The 22,571-nt window shown below is 38.8% G+C and overlaps 1 protein-coding gene across 6 annotated transcripts in view; it reads left to right on the top strand.

Annotated features, from left to right (window-relative positions):
• FTO (FTO alpha-ketoglutarate dependent dioxygenase) overlaps positions 1-22,571 on the top strand; it is a 382,583-nt gene that overhangs the window by 126,867 nt on the left and 233,145 nt on the right. For all 6 annotated transcript variants that reach the window (XR_009049648.1, XM_057711122.1, XM_057711126.1 and 3 more), the window contains exon 4: positions 10,210-10,353. Coding sequence is in view for 5 of the 6 variants with exons in the window: in XM_057711122.1 (XP_057567105.1) it covers positions 10,210-10,353 (144 nt within the window). In the remaining variant the exon portion in view is untranslated. The remainder of the gene's footprint in view (positions 1-10,209; positions 10,354-22,571) is intronic.

Genomic DNA, 22,571 nt, shown 5'->3' with positions numbered 1-22,571 from the left:
AGACCCCCAGTGGATGCCTGAAACCACAGATAGTACCAAACCCTATGTAGACTATGTTTTCTCCTATGTATACATACCCATGATGAAGTTGAATTTATAAATTAGGCACAGTAAGGGATTAACAACAATAACTAACAGTAAAATAGGACAATTATAACAATATACTGTAGTAAAAGTTCTGTGACTGTGGTCTCTGTCTCAAAACATTGTATAAATTTAATACCTTCCTGTCTTAACTAAACACTTATCACACATTGTCGCCGTAACTTTTGCTGTTTGAGGTGCAATAGCAAAACTGGCGTGAATTTCTTTTACCTTCTTCACAATTTCATGGATAGATTTATTCTTACTTTAGATGTTAGCAACCTCAGCATACGATTCTTTCCATACTAAGTTGAGAACTTGTACCTTTTCACTTAAAGGAAGCACTTTACAGCTTCTGTTTGGCATATTGGAATTTCCGGCATCACTACTCTTATGGTTTGTGGCCATTGCTAAGTAAAATAAGGGTGGCTGGGACTCAACCACTGTGATACTGTGATGTTGAGAGTTAACTAATAACCAGAGGGCTACTAACCAGGCTAAACAGGACGAAGGGGTGAGTTACTTTCCAGGCAGGACAGAGCTGGATGGTGCACAGTTCCATCATGCTGCTCAGATCAGTGCACAACTTAAAACCCTATGAATTGTTTATTTCTGTAACTTTCCATTTAATATTTTCAGACTGCAGTTGACTGCAGGTAACTGAAACCACAGAAAGCGAAACCTCAGATAAGGAGAGGCTGCTGTAATACAAATGCTGGGCTTGTACTTGGAGTGAGATGAGGAACCATTGCAGTTTGGAGTAGAAGACAGGCAGCGCTGGAAGCAGGGGAGTTATAAGAGGCCATGGGGTAATCCAGACTAGAGGTGGTGGACCAGGTTAGAAGAGGCAGAGATGATGAGAGATGTTTATATCGAGCCCCATATCTTTCCACCAGGGAAGAGGGGTGTGGTCTGTGCCTGTGAAAAAAGAAACCCACCAATGACATCTTCCAATGGTCAAGAGAAGGCTAAGCCAATAAGAATGGCTGAGCTCTTACCGCCTCTCTCCATAACTTTATTTGGGGTATAATTTACATACAATAAACTGCACGTATTTAAAGTCTGCAATTTTAGAAGTGAGGTGTGAAGTTTGAGGTGACTCATCAGAAAAGAGAAGCTCAGATGTTCCGTCTGGTGATACTGCTTCATCATAATCCAGTCTCCTGTGTTGGAGTTTCAGATTCCTGCATCGGAGTTTCAGATTCCTGCATCCCACGCCTGTCTCTTTCCTAATTTGTTTCCTTATTTTGGTGGAGCATATCCTGTAATGGTTTCTTGAAAAAGGGTGCTTAGAAGGTAAATTTTTGAGACCTTGAACGTCTTAAATTATCTTTATTCTACATTGACATGTCTAGATACTTTAGGTATGGAAATCTTGACAGGAAATAATTTTCCTTCAGAATTTTGAGGGCATTGTACTGGTGTCTTTTATCTTTCAGTGTTCATGTTGGGAGCTCTGGTTTTTTTCTTTTTCCTTTATGTGACTTTTTTGGTTGGATTTTTTCCTAATGTTTTATAAGTTCATCGTGTTATTTTTTCATCCATTATACTGGCATTTGGTAGGTCCTTTCAGTCTGGAAACTCATGTTCTTCAATGTGGGATATTTTCTTGAATCACTTTTTAAATTATTTCTTCCTCTCCAATTTCCTCTGCTCTCTAGAATCCATATGTTTTGGTTCTGGAAACTTCTGGACTCTTTCCTCTAATTTTCTTACTTATTCTCTTATTTTTAATCTTTTTGTATTTTTCTGAGCTACTCTCAGAGGTTTTCTTAACTTTATCTTCCAACAGGTCCCTTAAGGTTTTTCTTTTTTTTAAATTACTGAAATAATACGAACATCATAAACATGTAGCTTGGTGAATTGTCACAGGCTGAACATATCTGTGTAACTAGCTCCTAGATCAGTAAAGAAAACATATTAGTACTCCAGCCATGCTCCTTCCAGTGTTTTCTTTTAGCCAGCAATAACCACTGTCTTGATGTCTAAGGCCATGCATTAGTTTCATACATATTTGACTTACGAGTAGAATTGTAAGCTCTTTGAAGGCATGCTTTGTGTCTTGATCCTTCTTTGTATGTGCGTATAATCCAAAATCAGTAAGTAATTTTTTTGCCCGAAATCAGTAGGTATCTTTTGTTCTTGAGTGGTTTGTGCTGTTCAACTACATTATGTCCAGTAACTCTTTGGTTTCTGCAACTACGGTCTCTGTTTAATATTAGAATTCTTTTGATTGCAAATAGCAGATACTTGACCTAAAGAGGCTTAATTTAGAAAGATAAGGAATTATTGCAGTTAATACTAAGACCGGTCTCACTGGCTTCAAGTGGCCCTTGTTTCAACAGTCATAGTGTGGTCAGTTTCAGACTTCTTCCCCTTCATATTTTAGCTCTTTTTGAGCTGTACCTTTCTTCGCTTGAGGGAAGCAAACTTCTCGTGGCCCTTAAATGACTGCCTCCAGCTTTTGTGGCCACTCTCTTTCTTTTTCAGGAGCTTTGGGAGGGAGAGAGACTGGGTCTTGGACATGTATTTTGAACCCTGGATAGTTTTGCCTGAAGCTAGGTGAACAAATAATTATTCTTTTTTGATTAATGCAGTTAGATTCTGGTCTTCTATGCTGTTTACATCTTCAAGGTTTCCTCTAAGGCTCCATGACTCTCTCTGTACTTTGCTGAGGTTGCCCACAGAATTGCAACCTCTGTTGTTCAAAGCTCTGGTTCCGGGGATGTATTATTTTGAGAAGTATCTTTGCTTCCTCTCCTCATTTCATGTATTATTTCAAACAGTGTGGTGGTCTTAAAGCTTAAGCCAAGAGCCCCCAGAGCAGTTTTGCTCTCCTTTTCTTACTTTCACTGTATTCCCCTAAGTCCATGAAACATGATATAATGAGGTTCTGCTATGCATGTGAATATTTATACCTTAAAAAAATTTTTTTTCAAATGCTTAATCTGAAAGCCGACAGAGCCAGACATCATGTTGAAAGGCTTCAGATTTTTCAGTAAAGAGTTTTCAATATTTCTCCTGAAATCCTAGAAGACTTATAATTAATTTTATAATTTATCTGTGTCAGGGGACTACGTTTGTCCTGAATTGCTTGTTTCAAGACATGTTAGAGCAGCTTCTTGTTACAGATTCAGAGCTGAGACTGATTAGGGTTTTCTTTTTTTGTTCAAACTTCTGAATTCTCCATTTCCTCAGACCATTCATTCCTCAGTGCCTGAGGAGTGTGCTCTGTGTTAGCAGCCGGCTTGACTGCTTGTCCCTCACAATCAATCAAGGAGAGCATTAAAAAAATTTTTTTATGTATTCGTTTGCACTGGGTCTTAGTTGCAGCCATCAGGCTCCTTAGTTGTGGCCAGCAGGCTCCTTAGTTGCGGCATGCAAACTCTCAGCTGCGGCATGCATGCAGGATCTAGTTCCCTGATCAGGAATCGAACCCAGGCCCCCTGCATTGGGAGTGCGGAGTTCTAACCACTGCACTACCAGGGACGTCTCAGAAAGCATTTTTAAATGGTAGCGCTCTTCTGGGATGGCTTCTCCTTGGCTAACCCTTCTTTCCAAGGGATAGAGTCTTTCAGGAGTGTTTTCCAAATATTCTCTGGCTTATCCCATTTGCCATTACTTTGGAAACCTATCCAGGAAAATTATCCAAAGTCTACACATAAAGGTGTCTACCTTCCAAGAGGGATCATTCTGAAAAACAGATCTGACCTATGAAAAAGCCATTATCAGTGTCAGCCACTGCCCTCAGTATAAGTTTAGATTACTTACCATGGTTCACAGAACCTGCCATGGCCTGGCCTTTCCCCACCTCTCCAGCCTCTTCACTTGCAAATCCATGTTATTCATGGTAATACTCTTACAACTCAGAATCAATTATGTTCCTAAACACCCACCATGCCATTTCCCTTCTAGAATGTGTGTTCCCAACCTCATACCTTCCCCTTTCACCTTCTGTCTCTTTGCATTTTTAAAAATGATTCCTGGAATGTTATAGGTCAGTGCTGGACAGAGAAAGCATCCTTAGACTCTATATACCAGCTGACCCTCTGCAACTTCTGGGTTTCTCCTGCCTGAAGATCTGTGACATGGATAGGAAGGGACCTGCTACTTAAACCCCTCTAGATATGGGGATAAGAAAACAGAGAAAATAGTTGCCAGGGCCAGAGTCTTACAGATTTTAGCACTTGGCCAAGGGAATAGGGAATAGGAAATAGGTCTGTTTTTTAATGTGTGGTAATGAGGAGTATGTATTTACATATCAGGGAAATTATTGACATACGTTATTAATATATTAACTATTAAATATAGTAGAATATTTCAAGTGATATATTTTACTTGGTTAGAACTCTCATCTCTTCCTTGGTGCTCAGGCTTCTTTCTTTGTTTTCTATGTAATGATGATTGCATACAGCTTTAAGAATACAAATAAAATATTTGATGGCATTTATCTTTTATTAAATGCAGTTAATTTTTTCTCAAAAACTAGTTAGCATAAATAAATCAAAGTAGTTAATGCGTGCGGGGGGAAGTTTTAGACATTTTAAACTTGATGTTTAAATTTAGCCTTCTTTTGTATTTTGTCACATCTTTCACTGCTTTAGTAGTTTGGTTAGAGCAGGGAATGCACCAAACAGATTGAGACACTTAAAATCCTTTCAGTGTTACTGAAGTTCAAAGGCAAGTAGGAGCCAGTTGCCTCTGCTTGTTTCCAAAATAACAGAGGGCAACGGGTATAATCAGTTGCAGTTGCTATAGATAATTACAAGTTGATTTGATTGAGAAAGTGAGCAACACTGTATTTATGCAATAAAAAATTTATCAGACATGCAGCTCCCCTCCTCCCTACCCAGCCCATGGAGGAAACAAACCTTCAACAAAACATTATTTTAATGAGCACATTTCAAAGGTGCTGGATTTATGGGAGACATCAGGCAACACTGATTGCAATTACTGTCTCTGTTTGTCATTCAAGATTTTATTGGTGCCATATTGAGAAGAGTGTGAGGATGAAAGCTAGGGGGGAAGGTAGTCAACCAGCCTGTTAGCCTATAAAGCTGATTCCTTTTTAGAACATCCATATTCAGTGGCATTAAAACCGCCTGAAAAGCGTTGTCTTTGTGGTTTAAAAATCATTGCTTTTTAGAGTTAAGTTGTAGTTGATTTGACCAGAGAGGGACATAGGAAAAACCTTCTTAAAATGTCTCTATTCTTTTCTCTTGGGCTACTTGCTACATCTGTTATCGTAAGGACGCTCTAGAATGAAGCAGCCTGAAGCCTTGGGGTATCACAGATAGAAATATTAATTAATATTAATATTAATATTAATTTCTCATATCAATCCTCTTTTGCTGAATTGATCTGCTTATCAAATAATTTAGCATTAATTGCTTTATTATGTTGTATGCTGGCATGAGTGAGTATTAGTCACATTGCATCATCGTTCGTTTATTTAGCCTTGGCTTCCTCTCTGTGCCGTAGACATCTCTATCAGATCACAGATATCAAGACTCTAGAGCAGGGGTTGGCAAACATTTTCCGCGTAAAGGACCGATAGTAAAGAGTTTCTGCTTCATGGGCCTCGTGGTCTGCGTCTCAGCTGCTTAACCTTGTTGTTATGTGGGAGAGCAGCTGTGGGCAGTATGTAAATGAATGGGCCTGACTCTGTTCCTGTTAAACTTTATAAAAGCAGGTGATAGGCCTGATGTGCCTGTGGGCTAGAGCAAGGTTCATGGACTTCAATGCCTGCGGTAGGGGCCAGGCAGGTATCGCAAAGGAGTCAAGTGGCCGATGGGACTGCCACTAGTGCCTTGTCTAAAAGGGGCAGCTACTTCTTACCTATAGCCACTTGTGACTGGCTCCGTGATACCCAGGTTTGTAATTCAAGAGTAACTGGGGTGACCTAAATGAGAAGGAAATCTAAAAAAGAGGGGATATACGTATACGTATAACTGATTCACTTTGCTTTATAGCAGAAACTAACACAACATTGTAAAGCAACTATACTCCAATAAAAATTTTTTTAAAAAAGTAGCTGGAAATTGGTATTTTTTTACTCAGAGCACTTTTTTCAGTGGGCAGCTGATTTAGATTTGCTTAGAAAATGTAGTGCAGGTCAAGCTGTATACCTTTGTGAGCTCTTCTCTGGTTCATAGGATCTACTTTATGCATTATGTGTAACGACTTCCTGGAGAATGCCATCAAACATGGATGGCAAGTATCTAGTTCTGATGCTGCTAACTGCCCCTTCTAGTGCCTGTGACAGACATCAGTAATGGATCACACCACTCTTACCTGCTGAGCCTAGGGAACGTTTCAGAGTGATTCTCCACCAGGGCTCAAAAAAGCCACAACCAGTGAATATGCTGTGTCCTCTGATATCTAAGGTATTTGTCACCCCTGTTCCAGAGGACTCTCTTTAAAATGTTTTTGGGATTAAGCTCGAAAATGGCTCTGGACTTTTTAATTCTATGATGTTAAAGAAATCTAGCTAAAAATTGCTCTTAACTAAAAGCGTACTTGAGAAAATATGTATCAGAAGTAACAACAAATATGCCAGAAAGTCAGATTCTTTTCCTATGGCAATATCAGATTTTAGATTCAAACTTAGAGAATTGAAGATCTCCACAGTTGGATGTGTCCTTAAAGATTTTGGTAGCATTCCTTCTTTGAAGAGACCTTGAACTTGAATTTCTGGTCTGTTTTTTTTTTCACCATACCTGTGCAAAGTAGTGGGGACGAAAAGTTGTAAAGGGGAGTTTCTTTTTTGCTTTCTCTTACTGCCTCTGACCCTGGTGCACAGTTACTGGAGAGTAAGATGTTCAGAATTTAGAGACTCTGTATGTGAATGTGTCATCTGGGTTGCATGTACTTTTGGGTCGTGTATGTCAGCAGTCCCCAACCTTTTTGGCACCAGGGACCAGTTTCGTGGAAGAGTGATTTTTCCACGGACAGGGGTTGGGGGGAGGATGGTTCAGGCAGTAATGCGAGTGATGGTTCAGGCGGTAATGTGAGCGATGGGGAGCGATGGGGAGCGGCAGATGAAGCTTCCCTTGCTCGCCTGCCACTCACCTCCTGCTGTGCTGCCTGGTTTGTAACAGGCCATGGACCAGTACCGGTCCGCAGCCCGGGGGTTGGGGACCCCTGGTATATGTGATGTGCACGTGATGCAACCTAAGTAAAACGTGCTTTTATTGTCCATTTTGATCACATAAAACTTTACATCTTTTGTACTCTGCCCTCTGTGTCTAAACTGTACTTGTCTTTCAAGTTTGATCTTCTCCAAAAATTCCGCTCTACTCATTCTAACCCTCATTGAACCCATCTCTTCTCTAGATGTCTTTACTATTGAGAATTGTACTAATTTAGCAGTCATGCTTTATTACATTATTTGATTTAATTTGCATTTGTTTCCTCCCCCACCCCATAATTAATATTTCCTTTTCCTGCCATCTTTCCAGCATGGTAAGGACCATGAATGATGTGAACTGAAAGGACATTTTGTTTTTAAGCAGGCAATTTAGTACATTAGTTCATTGGATGCTTTTTATATGCTAGTCACTGGGGCTCTAAATGTGGATGAAACAGAAAAATGGACCCTGCCCTTGAAAACCAGAGTCGACTGGATTAAAGTCTAATGGAATTTTAAATGTTCCCTTTTTAGTAATCAGTGATGAACATTTACAACTCCACTGGAAAGAAAGCACCACTGGACGTAGGTCTTTGTGTCATTTACTGATAAACCCCAAGTGCCCAGGTCAGTGCCTTGTATACAGTAACAGTTCAATAAATATTTCTTAGGTGAACTTCTACAAGTTTTTATGTAGGTGCAGGACTATTAGTGTAGGCGAACCATAGTGTGTGCCTTTCACTTCCTTTACCTGTCTCTCCCACTGCTTAGTCCAGCCATGTAGTTCTACCCAGAAAAGTCAGTCTTCAGTTTCCTTCCAGAAATATTATATGTGTGTATACATACGTGTGTGTTTGTATTTTTTACACAAATTATAGCCTATTCCTTTCTTTCTCTTAAAAATATATCAGATAGTTCTCTGTCAGTGCTCATATTACTTTTAGTGGCTATGTAGTATTTCTTACCTGAACATTTCATCATTTATTAAACCAGAAACTTATTGCTGGATATGTAGGTTATTCTAATCTTTTGCTCTTATAAACAGTATTACAGTAAATATCCTTGCTCAATTTGCGATCTCTGCAAGTAGGAATTTTAGTATATGTTCGTAAAAGTGGAATTGTGGAATTCTTATAAGTTCAAAGGGTTTTATGCACTTGTCATTTTGATAGGAGTTGCCAAATAGTCTTCTACAGAGAATAGGAATGTGCTTATGTGTTTACTCACTCATTTCATTTTATTTGTTCTGTCTTTACAACTTTTGCCCATTTTTCTATTTGATTATTGATCTTTATGTTATTGATTTGTCGGATCTCTTTGTATAGTTAAAAAAAATTCCCTGGCTGTGCTTGCTTGTTTATATTTTTATGTGAATTATAGAATCAGCTTTTCTAGTGACCAGCCTCACTCACCTAAAAATCAGTCCTGTTGGTATTTTTGTTGTGTTTGTGTCAAATTTATAGATGATTTCGGGAGAACCGGCATTTCCATGATGTTTCGTCTTATTTCCTAAGAACATAGTACGTCTTTACATTTTTTAAGCTGTCATTGTTGTGATAAAGGGCATCGTCTTAACTTTGGGACTGTTTCTAATGTTTCCCTATTAAAATATGCTGGCTTTGAAATTGAGATAGATCTGTATTGTATCATGTTAAGGAACTAGCCACCTATTGCTGTCTTATTGAGGATTTTATCATGAAAGGATGTATTTTGTGGGATACTTCTGTGTATCTCTGGTGACTCGTATATTTTTTGTTTGTTTTCATCTATGAGTAGGATGAATTTTAAGTACAGACTTCTGCATTTGAACTATCCTTGTACTTACGGAATAAGTTCTACTTGGTCATGGAATGTTATTCTTTTAACATGCTGCTGGATTTGGATTCTATTCCCTTATATAGATCTTTCTTGACTTACAATGGGGTTATCTCCCAACAAACCCATTGTGAGTTGAAAATACCGTAAATCGAAACTGCATTTAATACACCTAACCTACCGAACATCATAGCTTAGCCTAGCCTGCCTTCCACCTGCTCAGAACACTTACATTAGCTTACAGCTGAGAAAAATCACCTAACACAATGTATGTTGTAATTGTGTTGAGTATGTCATGTAATTTATTGAATATTGTACTGAAAGTGAAAATTAGAATGGTTGTACAGTACAGAATGGTTGTAAGTGTCTTGGTTGTCTACCCCACCCTCCTGATCTCGTGGCTGATTTGGAGCCACCTCTGCCCAGCATCACAAGAGAGTATTGTTCTGCATGTCGCTAGCCCAGGATAGGACAAAATTCAAAATCTAAAGTATGGTTTCAGCTGCATGCATATTGCTTTCACACCATCGTAAAGTTGAAAAATCGTTAAGTTGAACCATCGTTAAGCTGGGTATCGTCTGTACTATATTTAGGAATTATGCATTGATTTTCAGATATGAGACTGGTATGTGTGTGGGTGTGGGTGTGTGTTTTGGATTTTGATACATATTCTGTCTTTATGAGAAGAATTTGGACACTTTCTTCTTCTGTGCTCTTGAACAATACACAGTGGATTGAAATTACCCCACTTCTTAATTGTTTGATAGAATTCTCCTTTGCAACTCTCTAGCCCTGTGTTCTTTGACAACTTCCTTTATACCTTCTGTGACTTTTTTAGCTTTTCTGCCTCTTCTGGGATCAATTTTTGTCTTTAGTATTTTCCTAAAAACCTATCCAGAGTATCTAATTTAGTTACATGGAATTGAACAAAATAACCTTTCATTTTCTTTGGTATCTGTGGTTATTTCCTCACCATTTTCAGATTTTTTTGATTAAAAAATAAATGATGTGTTAAAAATATTCTGCAGAGTGTGTTTTAAAAAAAATATGATGTAAAAGAAGTTTATAGTTCACTTATCCGTATTTTATTAAAACCTCAGTTATTCCTAAGGTAACTGTTATGCAACCCAGAACTTTAGATGAAACATTTCCTTTCTGACAATTGTCTTCTTTTCTGACAGGCCCTGAAGAGGAAAGTGAGGATGACCCTCAACTTGAAGGCAGAGATCCTGATATTTGGCATGTTGGTTTTAAGATCTCGTGGGACATAGAGACACCTGGTTTGGCAATACCCCTTCACCAAGGAGACTGCTACTTTATGCTTGGTAATTGGAACTATCGAAGATATACTGATTCTCTAGTGTCTAGGTTTTAAATTATTGGGTACATGTTTTGCATATGTCTTTTTTTTTTTTGCATATTTTATTTTTGGCTCTGTTGGGTCTTCTTGCTGCACACGGGCTTTCTCTCTAGTTGTGGTAAGCGGGACGACTCTTCGTTGTGGTGTGCAGACTTCTCATTGTGCTGGCTTCTCTTGTTAAGGAGCATGGTCTCTAGGCATGTGGGCTTCAGTAGTTGTGGTGTGCAGGCTCAGTAGTTGTGGCATACAGGCTTAATTGCTCTGCAGCATGTGGGATCTTCCTGGACCAGGGATCAAACCCGTGTCCCCTGCATAAGTGGATTCTTACCACTGAGCCACCAGAGAAGTCCTGCATATATCTTTTGAAATAAACTTTTCAAGTTTTTTATGGTGGTGATAAAACATCTACATGTGACTAGGTTTTTTTTTTTTTTTCTAAAGATACTGCTTATTTTTTTTTTAAAGAACTATTATTGAGATACAGTTAACATATAATAAACTGCATATATTTAGAGTGTACAATTTGGTATTCCAATCTCCCAATTCATTCCCCCACAAACCTCCCCGCTTTCCCCACTTGGTGTCCATATGTTCGTTCTCTACATCTATGTCTCTGTTTCTGCCTTGCAAATCGGTTGATTTGTACCATTTTTCTATATTCCGCATATATGTGTTAATATACGATATTTGTGTTTAAAATTGCTTTTTTTTCATTCCAAGTGTTTATGGAGTTCCCCAAATATGCTAAACAGGTGTCAAGATTTTTCATCAGTGCTACTAAATCATCTAAGTCAACTTATCAGTGTGATGTTTTTAAAATATTTCCCTGTCTGTATAGGTTTTTAGTGAAAATTTTTTCTAGTTTAAAATTTAGTTTCTTCTCAAAAACAGCTGACCTGACTACATAGCACCCCCCCGCCCCTTCCCTACCCCCCACCCCTTCCCTACCCCCCACCCCCTATCCCCACCCCAGTTGAGTTTCCCTCGTGTCTCTCATTTAGTTCTTTGGAAAGCAGTATTTTAGCTGTGGTCAGGCTAACTGAAACTGTGGAGCTTGTGGAACTTTGCTTTTTGCTTCTTTGCTTTAAGTTTTTTGTTTTATTTTTAGACTTTCTCTTTGTTTTCTGATGCACGATATGCAGACAATATCTTTTTTCCCTCGCCAAGCTTCTCAGGGTTTATTCTGTCCTTGACTCTGATCTCCTGATTATTTAGGCTTGATCTCACTCTTACCTGCCTGGGGGAATCTACTCATGTGTTTGGTTTTAGAGCCAGCAAGCACCAAGGCTCAAACCCAGTGTTTATAATAAGAATTATCTCCCAATTAATAGAGTGTTTGTAGAGGGTCCACTATGTTCTATATGCTGCATAAGGTTCTGGAGGAGATGCTGGAGATAGATAAAACTTGGTCCTTGCCTTCTAGGAAATATGAGTTGGGAGTAGCTCTTTCAGAAAAACCTCATTAAATCTTTTCCAAATTTCAGTTGTTTGCACATCAGCTTCAAGGTTCTTTCCATATTCCTGTGCTACCCATTCTGTTGTTACTTAGGTAGTATTTCTCTGTAGATAAACTCACTTTTCTTCTTTCATCGAAATGAGTTTATTAGGAGCTTTTATATTACTATCTTAAATGCAAAACCAGCATCACTTGACATAATTAGAAGAGTTGTATAGAGAGAAACTGAAACAGTATTAAGTGCCCACTGCTTTTGTTTGCTGAAGGTCCTGAGCCTCAGTCCTGTTCTGTCTTTAGAAACTGTTATGGAGAGGTGTTAACTGGATCATGGTACCAATCTTGGACTTTCTTCTTCATGTCAGCAGGAAGATTGGGAGATCATTATGTAGGGAATTACCTTCTCCTGGTGCGATTCTGTGGTAAATTCTTCAGTTCTTCTCATGGATGAGCCCTGCATTTGTTGGACACTGACCTAAGTAAGCCCTGAATCTCTTGCCTTCCATTTGCATGTTGCTTTCCAGTTTACAGATCAGTTTCACATAAGCACTCTCATTCAGTCTCCAAACAGCCTTGCCAGGGAGATGGTGCAGGGGTTGTTCTGTTCTTCAGTAATTTGCCCAAGGTCACTCAGTTTGTGTGAGGCAGAACAGGGACCAGTGTGGGTTGCAGGTTTCATACAGGGTGCTTTTCTCGCTTTAAAATGGACCATTTAGATTTGATCCCAATTCACTGAAATCTCTAGGTGGGAATGCTTTTAGGGTTAAGGTCATCACTTTGTCTACCGCTCCCCTGCTTCCCTCAGGATCTGAATTTCTGTTCTGAAGTCTTTGACCCATTGCTGAACATCATTTGTAGGTAAAACAGACTATTATTTCATTTTTTAATATGCCACCCAAATGTGGCTATTTATCGTGAGTATAAGTGGGTGTTAATTTCAGCCAAGAAAACTCCACTTTCCTTTTGGATACTCTGAGTTTCTGTTAACATTTTGCATCTTTAAAAGAAACAAGAGTCAAAATGGTGCTATTTTTAATAGCTTTGTTAACTTTCTGTATACAAAAGTAGTAAATACATGTGGTAAAGGCTCAGCTACTTTCCATTTATTTAATAACATCTCCTGTGTTCTTTTCTGATTGAAAAACTAATACATGCTGATTGTAGAGAAAAGGAACTCCAAAAAGTATAAAATGAAAGAAGAATATAAAAATCAGGTTCATGCCTATTTTAGTACATTCCTTTTCAGTCTTTTTCCTCTGCGTACATATATGCATATCTGGAATAGCAGTAGTATGTAGATAATAGCTACGTTTACTGGGGACTAATGACGTCAGACCTTCTTTGAATCTCCTCAGTAACCCTGAGAAGTAGATGCTAGCTCTATTGAGAAAGAGAAAATTCAGGTTAGATCGATGTAGTTCCTTAGCCGTGGTTACACAGCAGGTAAGGAGCAGCATGGATTGGAACTTGCCATTTTAGCCCGCGTGGGCTCTGACACCCATGTGAGGCCCTCCTCCCCCCACTCGGGTCCTGACCCCTGCCGTGGGCTTCTGTGCCTTCCTCTCCCTCCCTCAGCTTGATGCCTCTGCCTTACCTGAACGCTTTAGGACTAAATTGTTCAGAAGGGCAGAAAAGATGGTGATGATGGTGGTCTGTTTGCTTCTTTCTTTTCCATTTCTTTTTGAAGTTATGTTTTTTTCTTGGCTCAGAAATTACATTAAAAATGAAAATATTGAATAATTACAGTGTCCTTTTGACATATAGTGAATATGCATGTTAAAATATACTTCGGTTCCCTGTTGCTGTTGTAGGTGATAAACAGAAGAAGTGTGTTATTATTTTATAGGCGCTGATATCTGAGACATAATATTTAGTCCTGACTTCCCGACTCCTGCCTTTAGATACAGGTGAAATAACTGAGAACCTACTGAACTGGGTCAAGCATAGCCCACTGTATCCAAAGTTTGTATTTAGAATCTATTGTCTTATTAAGCTGTCATATTCGATTTCTAAAATGAATTTTCCCACACCTCCTAGACAAAACAAAACAAAAATAAAAGCAATCACGGTCGAAAACTACCTTTTCTCTTTACTTTTTAAAAGCCAAATACTATAAAGAGCCCTATACAGGGACCGCAGCCCTGTGCTGATATCTGAAATCTGAACTTCATAGCACTTATGAAAAGGAAACAGTTTAGCTCAATTTATAATAATATATTGGTCTGCAGAGGAAGTGCAGACTGAACCCTGCTGTCTCAAGTAAATACTCCAGGGGTGTCTGATGGGGAACGTGTCGGGTGCCTGTAATAAATCCACAGCCTGTGGAATTGAGTGAAGGCCCTGCTGGCAGTGCCTCGGGACACGCTTAACTGGGGTTGTCATGGTTTTACTCTTAAATTGGAATCTCTGCCCTAATCTCAGAGTTAGACATGACCAGATTTGCAACCAGATTTACAATTTTCACTAATTTTCCAACCAGGACTTCAAAACACACTTAGAGAAGAAAAAAAAAAAAAAGTACACTCTGGTCTTTCTCAGAGTAGGATGATTTACTTTGCCACAGATGTTTTCCATAGACTGAATGCAGCTAGGGAGTTAGGGACTTAAGAGTGGCTTGGAGACAAACTGTGGGTTTGCTTTTTTGTGGAACAGATTATACAGTTCGGGGGACATCAACCAAATTATGTTCATTAACCAGGAGCGGAGTGTGGAGGTGGGATGGTTCAGAACAAAGGTGAGTGCTAGGTAAACATTTTGGGAACCACCCCCCCCCTTTAATTTGTTATTATTTTTTACGTCACTCTTCATGTCTGTTCTTTCTGCTCTCTTTACTTTTGTTTCCTTAAATCCAATTACATCTCATTTTCACATATCTGTCGTTACTATACCAATCAGCTATTTGAAAGCTTCAGTTGCCAAGTAAAAATTCCACTGCAAAAAAAGAAAACAGCACTATAAATTGCAATGTACCATATTTCTTTTTCGGGCTGGCATTCCCTCACCAGCAGTTTAGGGTAGAACAATGGAAAAGCCACTTCCGGTCAAGGGACCAGGTGCCAGACTCCCCTCTTGTCCACTAGCTGTGCATTGCTGGTTCCTCTCTGAGCCTCTGCCTCCACGGAAACGCTAGTGCTTCACGGTACTCGCTTCCCAGGTTACTGTGAGGCTAAATCAGAAAGTCTGTGGGAAAGCGCTTTGTAAACCATGACTTGAACGTGGTGACTCATTGTGAAGACTGGGACCTGGGTCATGATGTATTGGAGAACCAGTGAGGGAGGGGGTGACAGAAAGATTGCTGAGCGCTACGTTCTTACGCTGCTTCATGCCCTGAGTTTGGCCAGCTTTGCACCTAACCATTCCGTGTATATATTTCCATAGCCACATAAAGGAACTACAAGAAAGGGAAATCTCCCCAGTTGATTCTTGAGGGTGAGAAGAGTTGACATCTGGCCATTGTTGAATCAGGGCTCTGTGGTAACCACAGTCTTACCTTGGTGGGGGCTGGGTTTACTTATAGAGCCTGGCCCGTGGTTTTTTTCTAGATGAGGTTCACTTTCTCTGAAATACCTATGGCTTAGAGCAGTAAGTCCCAGTGCACCGTGAACATTTGATGTGGTAGAGCCTGAAAATGTGCTACGCTTCTATTTCTGGAGTCAACACGAGCCCTCACGTTGGAGTCTGTAGCTCTGTGAGCAGGAACAACAGAGGCCTCTAGGAGTTTAAAAGTCTCTTAACTGGGGCTCCTCTGGGACTTCACTTGGAGACCGTGGTATCTTTGTAAATCCTCCAGGTGGCCCTCAATCCTGCCCTGATTTAGACCTTTTATTCAAAGGAAAAGGCTTTTGTTATTTCTTCCTTTGACCCCGTTCCCTTCCTCCTCCAACCTCTGACTGACCACGTGAAGTAAAAAGTACCTCTAATATATGGCTTAATCATAAATTCTAAATAATTATACTTTATTACCTCTCATGGGTCTTGAAACATAGGTGCTACGTTCTGCTTTCTGCCGAGGCAAGGGAATAATACAGAAACAGTAATAAATTATAACTTCAGGCTGCAGTCGGTAAGCTTGAGGAATTGCCATTTAAGTGGAAAGTGCTTGAACAGCCAAATGAGCACCTGTCATGTTTATTTTCACTTTGAAAAGTAGGAACATGACAGTATAGTTTCAACTGCTTGTCCAATGTGAACTTACTGTGTTCTCTGTCCCTGCTCAGCAACTGCAGTGTTTGCTTCTTGCTGTTCACTTTTTGCAGGGTTGAGGATGTGTCTCTTCTCCTGAAACTTTCACTCTAAAATATGCCCCTAAATGCTGACATTTTCAAACTTGGGCTTTTTGACGTGATACCGGATTTTTTGGTGTTGAGGCAAATCAGAGAGTGGGCATGGCTGGTGTCGTAGGCTCTGAGGAGAGGACCCTGAGTGTGTTCCTGGGTATGTGGAAGGATTTGCCTCTCTTACACTTTCTTATCATATGCAGTCTTTTTGCTTATTTCTGAAGTGTTTATGTTGTGAACTTCACTTGAAGCGCATGTGCTGAGTACCTACTGAGGGCCGGGTGCTGTGCTGGAGGCTTTTTTTTTTTTTTTTTAAGCTTTTTATTGGAATATAATTGCTTTACACTCTTGTACCAGCTTTTGAGGTACACCAAAGTGAATCAGCTGTATTTATACATATATCTCCATATCCCCTCCCTCCCACGACTGCCTCCCGCTCTCCCTGTCCTGGCCCTCTGAGGCATCACCCATCATCGAGTTGATCTTCCTTTGTTATACAGCAACTTCCCACTAGCTATCTATTTTACAGTTGGTAGTGTATATATGTCTATGCTACTCTCTCACTTCGTCCCAGCTTCCCCTTCGCCCCCCCACCTCCCAACCCCATGTCCTCTAGTCCATTCTCTGCATCTGCATCCTTATTCTTGCCCTGTTACTGGGTTCATCAGTACCATTTTTTTTTTTAGATTCCATATATATGAGTTAGCATACAGTATTTGTTTTTCTCTTTCTGGCTTACTTCACTCTGTATGACAGACTCTAGGTCTATCCACCTCATTACATATAGCTCCATTTCATTCCTTTTTATGGCTGAGTAATATTCCATTGCATATATATGCCACATCTTCTTTATCCATTCATCTGTTGATGCACATTTAGGTTGCTTCCACGTTCTGGCCTTTGTAAACAGTTCTGCAATGAACATTATGGTACATATTTCTTTTTGGATTATGGTTTTCTCTGGGTATATGCCCAGTAGTGGGATTACTGGGTCATATGGTAGTTCTATTTTTAGTTTTTTAAGGAACCTCCAAACTGTTTTCCATAGTGGCTGTACCAACTTACATTCCTACCAATAGTGCAGGACAGTTCCCTTTTCTCCACACCCTCTCCAGCATTTATTATTTCTAGATGTTTAGATGATGGCCATTCTGACCTGTATGAGATGATACCTCATTGTGGCTGTGACTTGCATTTCTCCAATGATTAGTGATGTTGAGCATCTTTTCATGTGTTTGTTGGCCATCTGTATGTCTTCTTTGGAGAAATGTCTATTTAGGTCTTCTGCCCATTTGTGGATTGGGTTCTTTGCTTTCTTGATATTAAGCTGCATGAGCTGCTTGTATATTTTGGAGATTAATCCTTTGTCCGTTGCTTCGTTGGCAAGTATTGTCTCCCATTCTGAGGGTTGTCTTCTTGTCTTGTTTATGGTTTCTTTTGCTGTGCAAAAGCTTTTAAGTTTCATTGGGTCCCATTTGTTTATTCTTGATTTTATTTCCATTATGCTGGGAGGTGGGTCCAAAAGGATCTTGCTTTGATATATGTCATAGAGTGTTCTGCCTATGTTTTCCTCTAGGAGTTTTATAGTGTCTGGCCTTACATTTAGGTCTTTAATCCATTTGGAGTTTATTTTTGTGTGTGGTGTTAGGAAGTGTTCTAATTTCCTTCTTTTACATGTAGCTGTCCAATTTTCCCAGCACCACTTATTGAAGAGGCTTTTTTCCATTGTATATTCTTGCCTCCTTTGTCAAAGATAAGGTGCCCATATGTGCTTGGGGTTACCTCTGGGTTCTCTATTCTGTTCCATTGATCTACCTTTCTATTTTTGTGCCAGTACGATACTGTCTTGATCACTGTAGCCTTGTAGTATAGTTTGAAGTCAGGAAGCCTAATTCCCCCAACTCCGTCTTTCCTTCTCAAGATTGCTTTGGTTATTCAGGGTCTTTTGCATTTCCATACAAATTGTAAGATTTCTTATTCTAGTTCTGTGAAAAATGCCATTGGTAATTTGATCAGGATTGCATTGAATCTGTAAATTGCTTTGGGTAGTATAGTCATTTTCACAATGTTGATTCTTCCAATCCAAGAATATGGTATATCTCTCTGTTTGTATCTTCTTTGATTTCTTTCATCAGTGTCTTATAGTTTTCTGCATACAGGTCTTTTGCCTCCTTAGGCAGGTTTATTCTAGGTGTGCTGGAGGCTTTGATATATTTTATTTATTTGTCATAACAAGCCTATCAGGTAGATAGTTGTCCCCTTCTGATCACCATTTTTTCCCAGAAAAGAAAATTGGTGGGGACTGACTGCTAGGGGATACATGGTTTCTTTTAGGGGTGTGAAAATGCTCAAACATTAGTTTATGGTGATGGTTGCACAGTCCTGTGAACACACTAAACTACAGTGAATTGTGTACTTTCAATGAGTGAATTGTTTGTTATGTGAATTGTATCTCCATAAAACTCTTTTTAAAAAAGGAAATTGAGGCTCAGAGGGGTAAAGTCAAGGTGGCATACCTACTGAACCTTGTGTTTGAATCCAGGTTTTTCTGAGACCAAAGCTGTTCTTTCTTCCACTTGTCTAGCTCTCCTAATTATATAGTCAGGGAATCTTTTTTCAGTAAAAGTGTGGAAAAAAGAGTATTAATTGAACAATTAATAGATGAATGCACACATATTCTCACTGTAAAAGATTCAAACAATATGGAAGTGTATAGAATAATATGCGGAAGTACTCTTTTACATTCTTCTATCTGATCCTTTTGTAAGCATTAAGATAAATATAGTTATGTTAATATATTTACACATACGTTACTGCTGCTTTTAAAAAAACCCAGATGGGGCTTTATATATCTATAAATATATAGATATATAATATATAAATATATAACTAGAGTACTTGCTTCTTTTTTTTAACTTAATATGTCCTGGAGATCTTTCCTATTGGTGCCTCATTTATATTACGGTTAGCATTATTTTAAAAATAATATGTATACTAGGAAATAAAAATTCAAACAATGGAGGTTGATCTAAAATGGAAAGTGAAAAACTTGCTATCTACCCCCCAGTTCCATTTCTCAGAAGTAACTACTTTTCACTGTATTTGCATTTTATTCTTGACGTGATTCTCTCCTTTTTCACTCTTAAAATGTGCTTAGTACTTCAAGTTTCTCATCCAACAACTTTAAGGATTATCAGTTTTTTCATGAAGAAAAATGTGGACTGGGCTCTCTGATACTCCTTACTCTCGTTAACTTTTGTTAGTTAACGTTTACGTTTAGGCTTTTTTCTGTTAACTGATTACCTTTATACTAAGATGTAAATGCTCGCTCTTGGCTGCTGGTATTTCAGTCATATCATGACGTTCACATTTTTGAAGTTTGTAACGATTACATACTGCTCTATAATTTTGATACGATAACCATGCTTCCTTTGTATATTGATTCTGAAATTTGAAAACCCGTACCTCACAATGCTTATGTATGTGTTATTAATTGTTGAACCAAATGAGGTGACTGGATTCATACATAGAAGATGTCATCCACTGTAATTATCAAACCTCTGTCAGTTGAAAGGGCATGTTGCAAATGTCAGGTGGAAACTGTATACCTCATCAAGAGCTCAGAATCATACTCCATTCCTCAGCTAGCTTTGTATTCGAACCATGACGTTCTTGTGTAGCTCTCCCTCTCCCCCTGGAATTCATCATTGCCTTTCTGTATTCTTACTGACTGAAGCATTATGCTGTCGTGATAGCTCTGTGCCACTAGATGTTTTGTCATACTACTTATTTAATGTTTTGATAAACACTTGCTTCTTCAAACCCACCTGGCATGGTTAGCATACTGAGATTTCTTCTCATTGCACTCTTTGGAGAATTCCATTTTAACTTGGGTCCTGTGTCTTTGTCTTTTTTGGAATTTTCTAAAAATGCCTTCTGTCTACTTTAGATTCCAGAAAATGTATACCCTCTACAATACCTAACACAGTACTTTGAACATGGTAGGTGCTTTAATAAATATTCAATCAATGAGTGAAATGAATGAACCAAGAATTGATTTTCCCCCCCCTCATTCATGGCAACATAGGCAAAAGGAAATATGTATTTTATCCTCGAAAGCTCCTGTTTGGAAAGGGTTTTGAAGACCCTCCCCAAAACAGATGGCCGTTCATCTAAAATTCTGGGATCCCCACAGACAGCTTTTAGAATCTTCCATGACAGTCTATTCCATCAGTGACCCGTGCTTTATTTCCTCATAGCTAATCCAAGTAACCATGTGACATCACAGAATTTTCCAAAATGAGACAGTGTCTGGATCGATCTGTACGTTCTCTTTCACATTTTTTAAAAGAAAACCACCAAAGGTAACAAAAGATGTTTCTTCTTTTTGTTTTTGTTTTTTTAAAGCTGAGGATGGATGTGTTAGTATGAATTGTGATGTCCTTTTATTCTCTTATGGTTCATTTAGTCAATCACACTGTATTGAGGTACTTCTGCAACTGGGTTGAGTAGGTGGAATTTTCTTCTACGGCTGGCAGTCTTAATATGCCCTCTTTGGCTGTCTCTCTAACATAACTCCTAAAAGCATGAGCTGTGGGAAGGAATTTTTCAGGCTTTTAATTGATTGCATATCCTGTGTGTGCTCTTTGCCAATTCTGTAACGACAATGGAAGAATGACCGTGAATGAAGCCTTTAAAAAATTATTTATTTATTTACTTTTATTAAAATTTTTAAAAAGTTATTTTATTTTATTTTTGGCCACACTGTGTAGCTTGCAAAATCTTAGTTCCCTGACCAGGGATTGAACCTGCGCCCTCAGCAGTGAAAGTGCCTAGTCCTAACCACTGGACTGCCAGGGTATTCCCTAAAAATATTTGGTGTTTTTTTTTTAATTTATTTTTGTTGACTGTTTGAGCTCAGGACTAGCCCAGGAATGAATTTGACTTTCCTGAATCAGTCAGTCCTTGCAACGGATTTCAAGGCTCAACTATATACCGCATGTTGGAAGATTCATTAAACTCTTCCTGTAGAATAATTCTTCTAGGCCCAATATCATTAAAAAAATTTTAAAAAGATGTAAATAATAGTCCTTGTCAGTTCATTATAGTGGCTTTACCCTCAAGTTGGTCCTGGCACAAACCTTTCTCCTTATACTTGTTCATAGTGTTCCCTCCACCTTGTCATGTTTTCCCCTTTATCTAAGTACATGTATAACTCACCTATTTAGGGGTGACATTAAAAAAATATAATACCCACAATGGCAGGGGCACCAACCATTCAGTATGGTTGCCATAATTCTCTGTCCCCTCTGGACTGTAGCTATTGATATAGAAGTCTTATCTCATCTACTAGAGCTAAGCTTTTTCAGAGCTAGTATAATGTGTATTCTTGTACTACACACAGCATTTAGTGCCTTGTACAGAATAGGAACTTACCAAGTATCTGGAGAAAACAGCCTTTTTTTCCTCCCTAGGTGTTACCATAACAATCATCCTCAATTGCCAATGGAAAATCAGTGTGAGCTAGGAGTGACTAAAGAGAGAAGTCAAAAGGTATATGAAGGAATAGAACTCAGAGGTTTAAGTGGCTGCTTCTGTTTCATTCATTAACTTTGTTTGGGAAGTTCTGGTGCCCAGAGTTCACTGGAGCAGTGAGCAGATGTGACGGCTTTCTGTATACAAAGTGGGGAGAGAAGAAACTTCATTCAAGTTTTCTGTTAACCTAACCTCTGTCCCTTCCATCTCTCCATTTCCGTAATCCACTCTGCCCTCCTGTCTCTTGGGAAGAGTTGCCACCAGGAAGAGTAAAGGAAACCTTTCCCAAAGTGGGATTAAAGTTCTTTTTGCCTATTTAAAAAGCGAGAATGAATAATTAACCTCAAGAATGTATTCTCTTTGCAGCCCAACAATAAACTAAGCATTCCATAAAAGTTGATTTCAGAAAACAAAGAGAGAGAAAGGTGTGTAACCTGAGGTCATCTTCACCTCTGTACTTGTTTTTATGAAAAAGTTTTTAGTCCCCTGGAAAATTATGTTGGGGGAGATTTACAAAACTAAGCAAAGCTCTTATCACCCTCACTGATTGCAGTATTCTGTCATTTGTATTTGGGGAATGAATGTCTCTTTTCTGAAGATCCTTCATTGAACATTTCCTTTTGGATTCTTAAGAAGTCATCATAGTTATTGTTTTATTTTTTTATTGCTAGGTACAAAAGTAATAATATATGTCATCCAGTCAAAGATGCTATCAATTTTAAGATATATCCCACATTCAGAGATATTAAATATGAAGAAAAATTAGAATTGATGCTCATTGTAGAGAACTTACAAACTATAAGAAAGTATAAATGGGATAACAGAAATACATCATCATATCGCCACACAGAGATAACATTATTCATAATTATTTGGTCTAATTCCTTCTAGTGTTTTTTCCTATCCTTGGGAATATAT

Source organism: Hippopotamus amphibius, chromosome 16 (genome assembly GCF_030028045.1).
Source record: "Hippopotamus amphibius kiboko isolate mHipAmp2 chromosome 16, mHipAmp2.hap2, whole genome shotgun sequence".
NCBI lineage: Eukaryota > Metazoa > Chordata > Mammalia > Artiodactyla > Hippopotamidae > Hippopotamus > Hippopotamus amphibius.
This window is presented reverse-complemented; position numbering and strand designations above follow the sequence as displayed.